The sequence below is a fragment of the Apium graveolens genome, chromosome 10 (genome assembly GCF_009905375.1).
Source record: "Apium graveolens cultivar Ventura chromosome 10, ASM990537v1, whole genome shotgun sequence".
NCBI classification, from domain to species: Eukaryota; Viridiplantae; Streptophyta; class Magnoliopsida; order Apiales; family Apiaceae; genus Apium; species Apium graveolens.
In genome coordinates, this window is record NC_133656.1 from 133657562 (window position 1) to 133669671 (window position 12110).

Below are 12110 nucleotides of genomic sequence, written 5' to 3' on the forward strand. Positions count from 1 at the left end.
ACCTCCTTGTACTCTTTTACTGACAAATCATCTCTTTTCCTTCGAAGCTCTTTTAATTTATGATGACAAGCTCGTATCCGTTTATTGAAGCAGCCCGTTATCTCTCTTCCCCAGATACTTAGCGAGTCTGCACAGAGCTTAATTTTTTGCTGAACATCTGTAGCTGCACCAGTTTCCCAGTTTTCTCGAATGATAGTACTGCATAACGGTTCCGTTAACCAAGCATTTTCAAACCGGAATCGAGACTGTCTCTTACCTGAAACTTTATGGGTTGTGTCAAGGAAAATAGCACTGTGGTCAGACGGGGATCCCTCCAGATTGTACAGCTTTGCATACGGAAACAATTCTAACCAGCTGTTAGACGCGAGAGCACGATCCAGACGTATTTCCACCCAGTTTTATGTACCCCTTCCTCTTTCTCACATAAATTGGTGGCCATGCAGCTCTAAGTCATTTAATCCAGCTTCCTCTAAAGTGTCACTGAAACCATCTAACAGCCATTGCGGATATGACATTCCTCCTCTCTTATCTTCTTGTTGCAAGATGTTGTTCATATCACCAATAGTACACCATGGCAGGTTATTTTCTCTAGACAAGTTTCTAAGCAGCTCCCATATTCTTCTTCTATGATTTCTGTTGGGCTCTCCATAAAAACCCGTCATTCTCCATGTCTGCATATCTGGTATGAATATGACCACGTCGATGTGATTGATCGATATGCTCTGTAAACTGACCTGAATTTGATCTTTCCAGAGTAAGGTTAAGCCTCCACTACGCCCCTGAGCTTCCACTGTAAGCATACCTTGAAATCCTGTTCTCGTTCTTACGTTTTCCATCTTTTTTGAGTTACTTAAAGTCTCACAGATAAACATTACATCAGGCCTATGTTGACGTATAACGTCCTGAAGGAACTGAATCTTCCAAGGCGGCCCCATGCCTTGGCAGTTCCAGATGAGGATTTTCATGACGTCCGGCTAGCTTGCTTAGCAAGCGTAGCCAGTTGAGAGTTGGTTGATGATGTACAATCCAAACCAGAAAGGCCACCATCCTTTGTTTTATTGCTTACAGTTAAGTCTGTCACTAGTCCAAGTCCACCTGGTGTGTCCATTGTGTCATAGTTGCCCGGTCCACCCCGCATCCTTTTCCTATCTGTAACTAAAAGCCCAGTCAATTCATCATTATCCGGCCCACTTTCAATATTTGATTTCCCAATTTCCCCCGGAGTCTCCAAATTTAAATATTCCCTCCTACTTTCCAAGTTTCTTGTTCCTGGAATTAAGGCGTATGTATTATCCCCTTGATTTCGCCTTTCCAACCTTACCTCATTGCCTAAAATCATGTTGTTATCCTCATTTGCGTAACTGACTCCCCCTGATTTCGGGCCTGGCCCGTACCGTCCCTGACGCGCCTCCCACCCTGAGTCATCGTCTTCCCTCAGGTATCTGCTTCTTGCCTGACCACCAGCTCTCCTAGGCGGGGCTCTAAGCCAACTACCCCACTCCTGACTACCCTCATCATTCGTTCGAGAAAGAAATTTCTTACAGTATCTTTCCGTGTGAGTTAGCATACCACAGGTGAAGCAAAACTCCCCTAGTCGTTCATATTTGCATGACACCATCACCTCCACTCCATTCTTTTTTGTTATTTTCTTCCTCCGTTTGAGAGGTTTTCTGACATTCAATCTAACTTTGATACACATAAACTCTTTCCACAGACTTGAGTTATTCTTGCAATCATATTCTAAAAATTCACCAAAGAAGTCTCCCAAAAGCTTTCCTACCGATTCAGACATGAACCCAGAAGGAAGATCAAATATTTGCAGCCAAATATTCATGTGCCACAGAGGGACATTCATAGGATCTTCACCATTGGGGATCTCCGCCAACACCAGCATTGCGTTATCAAAGGACCATGGACCACCTTTCAGAACCCAGATCTTATCCTCCTTGTGAAAGAACTGGAACAAAAAGATCCCTACTTCCAGTTCTTTAATGTTTACACCCATTGCCGGCTTCCAGACATCAGTCATCTTTGTTTTCATGGCATTACCGTTAATGCTTTTCCCCGTCAGGAATCTACCAACCATACATAATTCATACTTATTGGTTTCAACCTCTTCTTCTCCTTCAATTACAAAAGCAGAATTTTCTTCCTCCTCAATATCTAACAAAGCAAACTGTTCATTTAAATCAATAACACGAGCCATGAGAAAATAAAACTCACACGATTCACCCTTTAGACTTGAGGTTGAACGGAGAGAAACATAAAACTCTCACATAGTATGGAGAGAAATTGCTAAATTATTTGCTAAAACGTATTTAAAATTTAATTAAACGGAGGAAGTATATTTAAAACGTAAATTACACAAAAATAGCTATATTTACGATTATTTTCAAAAGAGTGATCAAATCACCTGGAGTATAATTATTTAAATAAAGAAATTATATAAACATGTAATATATTTTTAAAATGAAATGTAGACGTAAATAGGGTACTTTAAAAGTAGTCGAGAACAAAGCAAGTCTACACAAACTCAGTCAATAGCATCGCAAATGAAGGAGACATGAAGGGACGAAACAAAACCCACGTCTATAAAATAAAATAACTACCCCCTTCCTCACTTACACTCCCCCCTCCCTCCTTATCAGTCCCAGCCTATACTTACACACTGCCTATACGTATCTCTATCTCATGCACCACCATTAATACTCCACATATACAAAGCGTGAGCACACGGATCACTGTCCCTCATATTCAATCTCACTTACTCCTTATTATTACTAAGACCGAAACTTAACATATCTCAGTATATTCGGCTTATAAATATCTAAATATCTCAGGAACAACGAACAATGGAGCTGAGTAATGTGACGCTTGAGATCTTCTCCAAGCTTGAGCAGAAGTGGTTGTATCACTGTGACGGCAAGAAGACTCGTGTCCTTAGTATTGACGGCGGCGGAACCACCGGCATTGTTGCCGGCGCTGCTTTGATACATCTCGAGCATCAGATCCGTACCAAAACCGGCAATTCCGCCGCGAAAATCGCTGATTTTTTCGATATCATTGCAGGTACTGGAATCGGCGCTTTGTTCGCAGCGATGATCGCCGCGGATGACGGTGCCGGACGGCCGGTTTACTCCGCCGAAGAGGCGGTGAAGATTGTTGATGAAAATCAATCGAAGTTGTATAAACACAAAAACGGCGGCGTTTTTGGAATGAGGAAGAAGAGGTTTGATAGTAATAGTATGGAGAGAGTGTTGAAGAAAGCGTTGACTCGTGATGATGGCAAGGTGTTGACTTTGAAGGACACGTGTAAGCCTCTGCTTGTTCCGTGTTTCGACGTTAACACCTCGGCGCCGTTCGTTTTCTCCAGAGCTGACGCTAGTGAGTCGGCGAGTTTCGATTTCGAGCTCTGGAAAGTTTGCCGTGCCACTTCAGCAACTCCGTTCGTGCTCAAGCCGTTTAATTTGAAGTCAATTGATGGAAAAACTTCGTGCTTAGCTATAGACGGTGGCCTCGTGATGAATAATCCGACTGCTGCTGCGGTTACTCATGTGTTGCATAATAAGCACGATTTTCCGTCTGTTACTGGCGTTGAAGATTTGCTAGTCTTGTCTCTTGGTAATGGTCCGTTATCGATTGGCATGAAAAAGAAAGTGAGACGTAACGGTGAATGTGTGAAAGCGTCGGTTGTTGATATCGTGCTTGATGGAGTCTCGGAGACTGTTGATCAAATGCTTGGAAATGCATTTTGCTGGAATCACTCGGATTACGTCAGAGTTCAGGTCAGTTACTTTCAGAGGTTCAGTTCATTTACATTCTTTTTGCTGATAGCCTGATACATATTTCAGTACTGTACAATTTCTGTACTAGATTTTATTCTGTTGCACTGTGTAAGCTTAAGTTTATGATGCTATGGAAGTATGTACAGTAACTTTTAAAGGTACAATTCCTGTTGAATAAGGTATTAAGAATTGTACATACCGATTACAGAGTTAATTGGTGTTTATTTTTAATAAATTAAAAAAAAAATCAAACATTTTGAGAAAACAAATTAGGGAAGTAGGATCATAGAGGATGGGATACAAGTAGAATTCTTTGACAATGCTCGTAAAGGGAGCAAGGAAAGTATCGCTACAGCAAGATGTGTTTGGTTAATTCGAGATTTGTTTTTGAATGGTGATATGTTAGTTTTGTAAGTTGTAACTAGAATTAAGAGGAGATTATATGTTTGCAGGCAAATGGGTGTGTTAGTGAAGGAGGTAAGCTGACAGCGGAACAAGTGCTGAAAGAGAGAGCAGTTGAATCTCTGCCGTTTGGTGGTAAGCGTTTGCTGGCGGAGACAAACGGAGATAGAATCGGAAGTTTCGTGCAACGACTTGTTGCCACGGGACGGAGTAGTTTGCCACCAAGCCCGTGCAAAGATATCGCGGTTAGCCCTCTTGCTAGCGGCCGTTAATAGTTTACTCTAGTATTTTATTAGCATGAAATTTTCAAATTTTAAATTTGTAGTGATCAGGTTGCTTTAATTGCCCCTGTAATCGAGTTTGATAGATAGAAATAACATGGTAACCTGTTTTTTAGCATCCAGTCTCCTCAGTTTTTGAATTTTACTACAAATAATAGTAGTATAGAATCAGAGGTGTTTAATGATCATATAAATTGACTGAAATCTAACAATCTATGTAGTTGAAGGCTTAATATACGGGGTCCCCATGTGTGCTTGCAATACCATATCGGTATGTGTACTTGGGATCATGTCTTAACATAAATGTTTGATACAACCAAATGAGACTCCACCGGGTCCTCTCCTAGAAAAATGTCTTTAAAAGTGACTTCATCTAATGTTATTGAGAGCTGGATCGAGTAAAGAAGCATAACGGAAATCCAAATGGATATCAAACCGAAATGCGAGGAAAATTGATAAAAACTTAAATCAAAATCCAAGTCATCATAACTAAATATTTTTATTTATAAGTTATAATTGTTCGAATAGAACGCTGACTCTTATTATCATGCAGATGGATATTCGTCTTAAGAATTCTGGTTCTTGACATACAATGATTTTGTAAGTTGTAATTATTTGTTCGTCAAAATTTTTCACGAAAAATTGAATTCAATATAAGAGGTAGGACGTTTACATCATTTTATCCGCACTTAGATATTTTAGAATTCCTTTTATTTATAGATATTTCCGTCGATAAATTACTTGATAACAATTGTTGGATGTGATAACAAACTACTTGATAACAAGAATTGGTTGTGGACTAGCACCCTTCTCTTTATCGTAAAATTGGTATTCCCTTGGCTATGTATCAAGATCACGCAGGTCTGAGCTCATGGTTTAGAGGATCAAAGGCAAGGATCAATTGAGTAGTTGCTTGTCATTTTATATTAAACAGAAATGTTAGCAGCTAGCACCCTTGGGTTTCTTTGTCGAAATTGATCGCATCTAGAATTATAGATGAATGTATATTTGGCAAGATGCTTTCAAGGCAGCTGCTAAGTTGGGTGACAGGGTCAAGTACTATAAATACATTTATCACAATACATGTATTATTAGAGTGATCAGAGATCGAATAGTTTCCCTAGTGGCCCAAAATCTATGTTGTGCTACTTAGGTGTATAAAGTACTAATACCGTATTATTTAAAATGGCGCTTAACAGTTTGTTTCTAAGCTTTATTTATATTCTAAAAAGAATTAATAACAAAGATTAAAAAAGGGCAACTAGTAAAACAAGGTTCTATGTATAAAGCTGACAAGATTAACAAGAGTAGAAGTAGACCGCCTCTGAAATAGTTAAGTACCCAAACTTGTTGATAAAGGAACAAGAACATAGTTAAGGAGTCGAGTGATTAGTCCCCAAGTATATAATCCAGTTGCGGATTCAGATTAAGACTTACATGGTGCATGCTACAATATGGGTTTAATTAGACTTGGGTGAATAGAGTTATGAGATTGATTTAGTGGGTGTATATTTTTGGTGATATTGTTCCCCAAAGAGACTGTTGTGGATGCTTTTATTGGCTAAGACATATAAAAGAAGATAGCTTCAGATCTCTTAGCTAAACTTTAGGAAGTAATATCTTTAAAATCTTCCATTCCTATTGTTTAGGAATTAGTATATTTATATATTAGGTAATATCTTTATTTCTTGAGGAGTACGTTAGGTATAATAATTTGTAATCCTATTTAAAGGAAGGAACATGGGAAATAAAAGGGGCATTCAGTTTTCTCTCAATTAAATATTAAGGAGAGTTGGTGATCTCTTAACAAATCACCATAGCAGGTTCAAAGGTAGGTTCCTCAAAGAACAGGAAAGACCAGGGAAATCAAGGAGATTTTCATGTTCACAGACCTGTGACGAGATCCTTTTCTCGGACTCATAATATCTTGGTATCAGAGCCTACCGTCATGGGTGACTTTGAGCAGCTGACAACCAGGGTTCATGATTTAGAGCACAAACTCACAGAAAATAATAAGGAGATGCGTGAAATCAAAGATGACGTGCGAGCACTGAGACGTTTAATGGAGTTACACTTTTCCACAAAGGAAAAGGGGTCTGAAGAGATGGGATCCAACACAAGCCACCAGACAGGTCCAAAAATATCTTCTACCTCTCACCAAACATCTACAGGAGCGCCGTTTATACCTAAATACAGTAGACTGGAATTTCCATCGTATGATGGAACAGGAGATCCTCTAGGATGGTTATACCGATGTGAACAATTTTTTTCCAACCAACGAACAGATGAACGAGACAAGGTGGGATTAGCCGCGTTTCATATGACCGAAGAAGCACAACTATGGTATTACAGATTGGAACAAGAGGAGCCAGGGATCAATTGGGTTCAATTCAAATCATATTGTCTCCTCAGGTTTGGTCCTCCACTAACAAATAATCCATTAGGTGAACTCATCAACCTTAAACAAACAGGTACCGTGGAAGAGTATCAAAGGCAATTTCAGACTCTTCTTGCTAGAGCAACGACTGTCCGATCAGACCAGCAAGTTGATATGTTCACTGCAGGGTTAGTCGAGACTCTCAGAGTAGATGTAGAGATGTAGAATCCTCCAAATCTGGTAACAGCCATGAATTTGGCCAGAGCGTTTGAAAGAAAAATGCAACTTAATCGTGGAAGTATTAACACTTGGAGACCTCAAACAACATGGTCAAGCCCAAAGGCCCTGGGAACATCAATACCTACTGCAACCAATCATGAGCCAAAGTCACAAACTAGCATTAACTTGAAGCCACCAGTAAGCAACAATTTAAAATCAGTATCTAGTGTGGGCAGCAGTATTGTACCTCCCATCCGGCGTTTGTCTAAAGCTGGGATGTCAGAATGAAGGGCAAAAGGACAATGTTATAATTGCGATGAACTCTATTCAGCAGGCCATAAATGCAAGAGAATTTTTTGCCTTTTGGTTGATGATCGCGATGATGATGGAGAAGAACCCCATATGTTCGAACCTGAAATTTCACTTAATGCAATTACCGGTATAAGGAATTTCAAGACTATGCAGCTACAAGCGTGGATAAATGGAAAACCGATATTGATACTTGTCGATTCAGGAAGTACACACAATTTTATAAATGAAAAGGTCGCCCTCCAATTGAAATTGCCGATGGAGATCAAGCAGAGATTACAAGTTGCTATAGCAAATGGTGAGAAGATACATAGTCCTGGAATATGTAAGGACGTGCACATCCAGGTTGATTCTGAATCATTCATTACTGATTTATTTGTATTGTCCTTGGATGGATTTGATGTAGTTCTTGGGGTTAAATGGCTTAGCACTTTAGGCCAAATCTTATGGGATTTTAACTCTCTGAAGATGACATTTTGTTTGAATGATAAGAAGGTCATCTGGCAGGGAGTTTTAGTGGAGGTAAAACATCCACATGTGCATATGTTGACAGACGAAACAACACACGCAATGGACATGAAAAGACTGATTACTGATTTTTCTGATATATTTCAAGAACCTAAAGGGCTCCCTCCACCTCGAGCTTGTGATCACAGAATCATCTTGTCAAATAATTCTGATCCGGTAGTAGTACGACCATATCGATATCCACACCTGCAAAAAGAAGAGATCGAAAGATAATGTGATGAAATGTTGAAACGAGGGATCATTCGGCCTAGTCGTTCTCCTTTTTCTTCCCCCGTCTTGTTAGTTGCAAAACATGATGGTACATGGAGATTCTGTATAGATTACAGAGAGTTGAATCAACGAACTATTAAGGATAAATTTCCTATTCCGGTTGTAGACGAGTTAATAGATGAGCTTTATGGTGCTCGATATTTCACGAAACTGGATCTCAAGTCAGGATACTTTCAAGTCAGAATGGATCCTCAAGATATTGAAAAGACTGCTTTCCGCACTCACCACGGTCACTTTGAGTTCTTAGTCATGTCGTTTGGCCTCACAAACGCACCATCTACCTTTCAGTCTTTAATGAACGAGGTATTTTATTTTTACCTTCGTAAATTTGTTTTAGTATTCTTTGATGATATTTTGGTGTATAGTAAGACTTGGGTGGAACACATTCAGCATCTAAGGATTGTGTTTGGATTACTCCGACAACATACACTATTTCTCAAACGGTCTAAGTGCTCTTTAGGTGAGAAGCAGGTCACTTACTTGGGCCATGTTATCACTGGCGATGGTGTCACAGTAGATAGTTCCAAAATTCAAGCAATACAAGAATGGCCTAAGCCTCAATCAGCAAAGGCTTTACGTAGCTTCCTTGGTTTGACAGGATATTACCGTAAATTTGTACAAAACTATGGAGCTATAGCTGCTTCGCTAACAAATCTGTTGCGCAAGAATGCTTTTCAGTGGAACAGTGCCGCAGAAACAACTTTTGTGCAGTTACAAAATGCTTTATCTACAACTCCTGTTTTGCAATTACCTAACTTCGATGTTGAGTTTCTCATCAAATGTGATGCTCCTGGCATGGGGATTGGTGCTGTTTTACAACAGCAAGGACATCCAATCGCTTTCTTTAGTCGAAAGTTAGCTGACCGACATCTAAAATTGCCAGCTTATGAACGGGAATTAATTGGATTAGCTAGAGCAGTTCAACACTTGAGACCTTATTTGTGGGGCAGATCATTTTTCAGTAAAACTGATCATTATAACCTGAAGTATCTACTAGAACAACGACTTGTAACTCCTCCTCAACAACATTGGGTTAGTAAATTAGTGGGGTTTGATTTTCGAGTTGATTATAAGGCGGGATCCTTAAATCAGGCAGCAGATGCATTGTCAAGGCGTGATGAAGACTCTATACTGCTGTGTGGTATTTCAACTCCACATTTGACTTATTGGATAATGTTCGACATGAGGTGGCAGAATCAGCAGATATGTCAACACTTGTGCAAAAAATTCAATCAGGAACAATAAATTCGAATTGGGCTTTTACCAATGGGTTGGTGACATTTAAAGGTCGTGTATACCTTCCAACTAATTCATCATTGATTCCAAACATCATATCTGCCATTCATAACTCCACGCACGAAGGAATTCAAAAAACCTTATATCGTGTTCAAGCTAATTTTTATTGGCTTGGAATGAAAACCAGTGTTAAGGAATACATCCAAAATTGTTCGGTGTGCCAGCAAAACAAGTGGGAAAATCTTCATTCGGCCGGTCTTCTGCAGCCTCTTGCTATTCCTGTGCAGATTTGGGCAGACATTTCAATGGATTTCATTGATGGACTACCTAAAGTAAGAGGCAAATCAGTTCTTTATGTTGTGGTAGATCGTTTTTCCAAGTATGCACATTTTATTCCTCTTTCACATCCATATAGTGCCACTTCTGTTGCTCATATTTTCTTTACTCAGATATTTCATTTACATGGGCTACCCGAATCTATTGTTAGTGACAGGGACCCTATTTTTACAAGCACATTCTGGCGAGAATTGTTCAGATTAAGTGGTACAACCTTATCCCTTTCTTCAGCTTATCATCCTCAATCGGATGGACAAACTGAGGTGGTAAATCGGACAATTGAGATGTATCTCCGTTGCTTTATTGGAGATCAGCCGCTAAAATGGATTGATCATCTTCCTTGGGCTGAATATTGTTATAATACCGCATATCATTCTTCTCTAGGTATGACACCTTTTCGATTTGTTTATGGTCGTGATCCTCCACGTTTGTTGTCTTATGAACCTGGTTCTACTCGTGTAGAAGAAGTTGATCGTTCTCTACAAGAAAGAGATGCTCTACTAGCAGATGTACATCTTCGTCTACAACAGGCACAACTCAGAATGAAACAAGTATTTGATAAACATCATCGCGAAGTATCATTTGAGCCTGGACAACTAGTTTGGTTGAAACTGCAGCCATATCGCCAACGATCTTTGGGTAAACGTACAAGTCAGAAACTAGCTCCCAAGTTCTTTGGACCCTTCAAGATTTTGCAACGCATTGGTGAGGTAGTATATAGGTTGAAACTTCCAGAAGGTAACAAAATTCATGATGTTTTTCATGTTTCATTGCTCAAGGAATTTAGAGGTGTTCCTCCGGCTAGTGTGCCCACTTTACCACTTCTTCAAGACGGGAAAATCATTCCTCAACCTGAATCAATTATTCGTTCTAGGGTGAATCGAGGTGTTGTCGAACTACTGGTGGCATGGGTAGGCCTGCCTTTAGCTGAAACAACCTGGATTCCTTTGTTTGAGTTCCAGGAGTCTTATCCCGATTTTAAGCTTGAGGACAAGCTTTTAGTCCAGGAGGGGAGTAATGTTGTTGATGCTTTTATTGGCAAGACATATAAAAGAAGATAGCTCCAGATCTCTTAGCTAAACTTTAGGAAGTAATATCTTTAAAATCTTCAATTCCTATTATTTAGGAATTAGTATATTTATATATTAGGTAATATCTTTATTTCTTGAGGAGTACGTTAGGTATAATAATTTGTAATCCTATTTAAAGGAAGGAACATGGGAAATAAAAGGGGCATTCAGTTTTCTCTCAATTAAATATTAAGGAGAGTTGGTGATCTCTTAACAAATCACCATAGCAGGTTCAAGGGTAGGTTCCTCGAAAAATAGGAAAGACCAGGGAAATCAAGGAGATTATCATGTTCACAGACCTGTGACGAGATCCTTTTCTCGGACTCATAACAGAGACTTATGTCAAGATGATCCCATACCACCATGCATATATATTATGTGTGCGGAGGGGGTTAAGTTCTATTATCAGGCAAAATGAGGAGGCTGGTCTTTTGTACGATTGTACTATTGTAAATGGAGCACATACTATATCATATCATTTTTTCGTGAACAATTGCTACTTCTTTTTTAAAGCAACAGGAAGCAAAAGAAAGCAAAGTTGATGTAATGAAACAGATTCTGAATAGGTATGAAGGTATTTTAGAACAGAAAATAAATTATGCAAAGTCAGCTATCACTTTTTCTCCTAATACGAGTCCAGGGTGTAAAGAGGATGTTTGTCATCAGCTGGGGGTTCGTGAGCAGCAAAATCCGAGAAAGTACTTGGGGATACCCATGATGGCAGGAATATGGAAGAGTGCAACTTTCTCTTTTTGTTAGAACAAATACATCAAAAGCTTCAAGGGTGGCAAAATCAGTCTCTGTCAAAAGTTGGGAAAGTAACTTTACTTAAAACAACGGCTCATGTAATTCTAAACTTTTGGATGAATATGTTTCTCATTCCTTTAGAGGTGTGTGAAGGGATTGAAAAAGCGATGACTGTATTTTAGTGGGGAAATGGTAGCTCGAGTAGGGGTATTAAGTGGATGTCATGGGAAAGACTTTGTGTAATTAAGGAATATGGTAGTTAGGGTTTTAAGAAGCTACCGAGTTTTAATTTGGTAATGTTGGCGAAGAAAGTATAGAGATTGGTTAATAATACAAATACTCTTATTACACAGTTAATGCGTGCATGATACTACTCAAAAATAGATTTTTTAAATGCTAAAATCCGATCAAATCCAAGTTATGTATGGAGAATTATATTAGAGGCTCGGGATGAGGTTCGATAGGGGTGTAGGCGTCGAATAGGAGATGGGTTAAGTACTAAGATATGGCAAATTCCATGGTTACCTTGTTAACAAATGATTTTCTGACT

General features: G+C 39.2%; 1 protein-coding gene across 1 annotated transcript; it reads left to right on the top strand.

Annotated features, from left to right (window-relative positions):
- The first annotated feature begins 2567 nt into the window (after positions 1-2567).
- Positions 2568-4586, top strand: LOC141694000 (putative inactive patatin-like protein 9). Its single transcript, XM_074499203.1, has 2 exons — positions 2568-3785; positions 4238-4586. The coding sequence occupies exons 1-2, from the start codon at positions 2853-2855 to the stop codon at positions 4457-4459; spliced, it is 1155 nt and encodes a 384-aa protein (XP_074355304.1). The 5' UTR covers positions 2568-2852; the 3' UTR covers positions 4460-4586.
- Positions 4587-12110: the final 7524 nt, after the last annotated feature.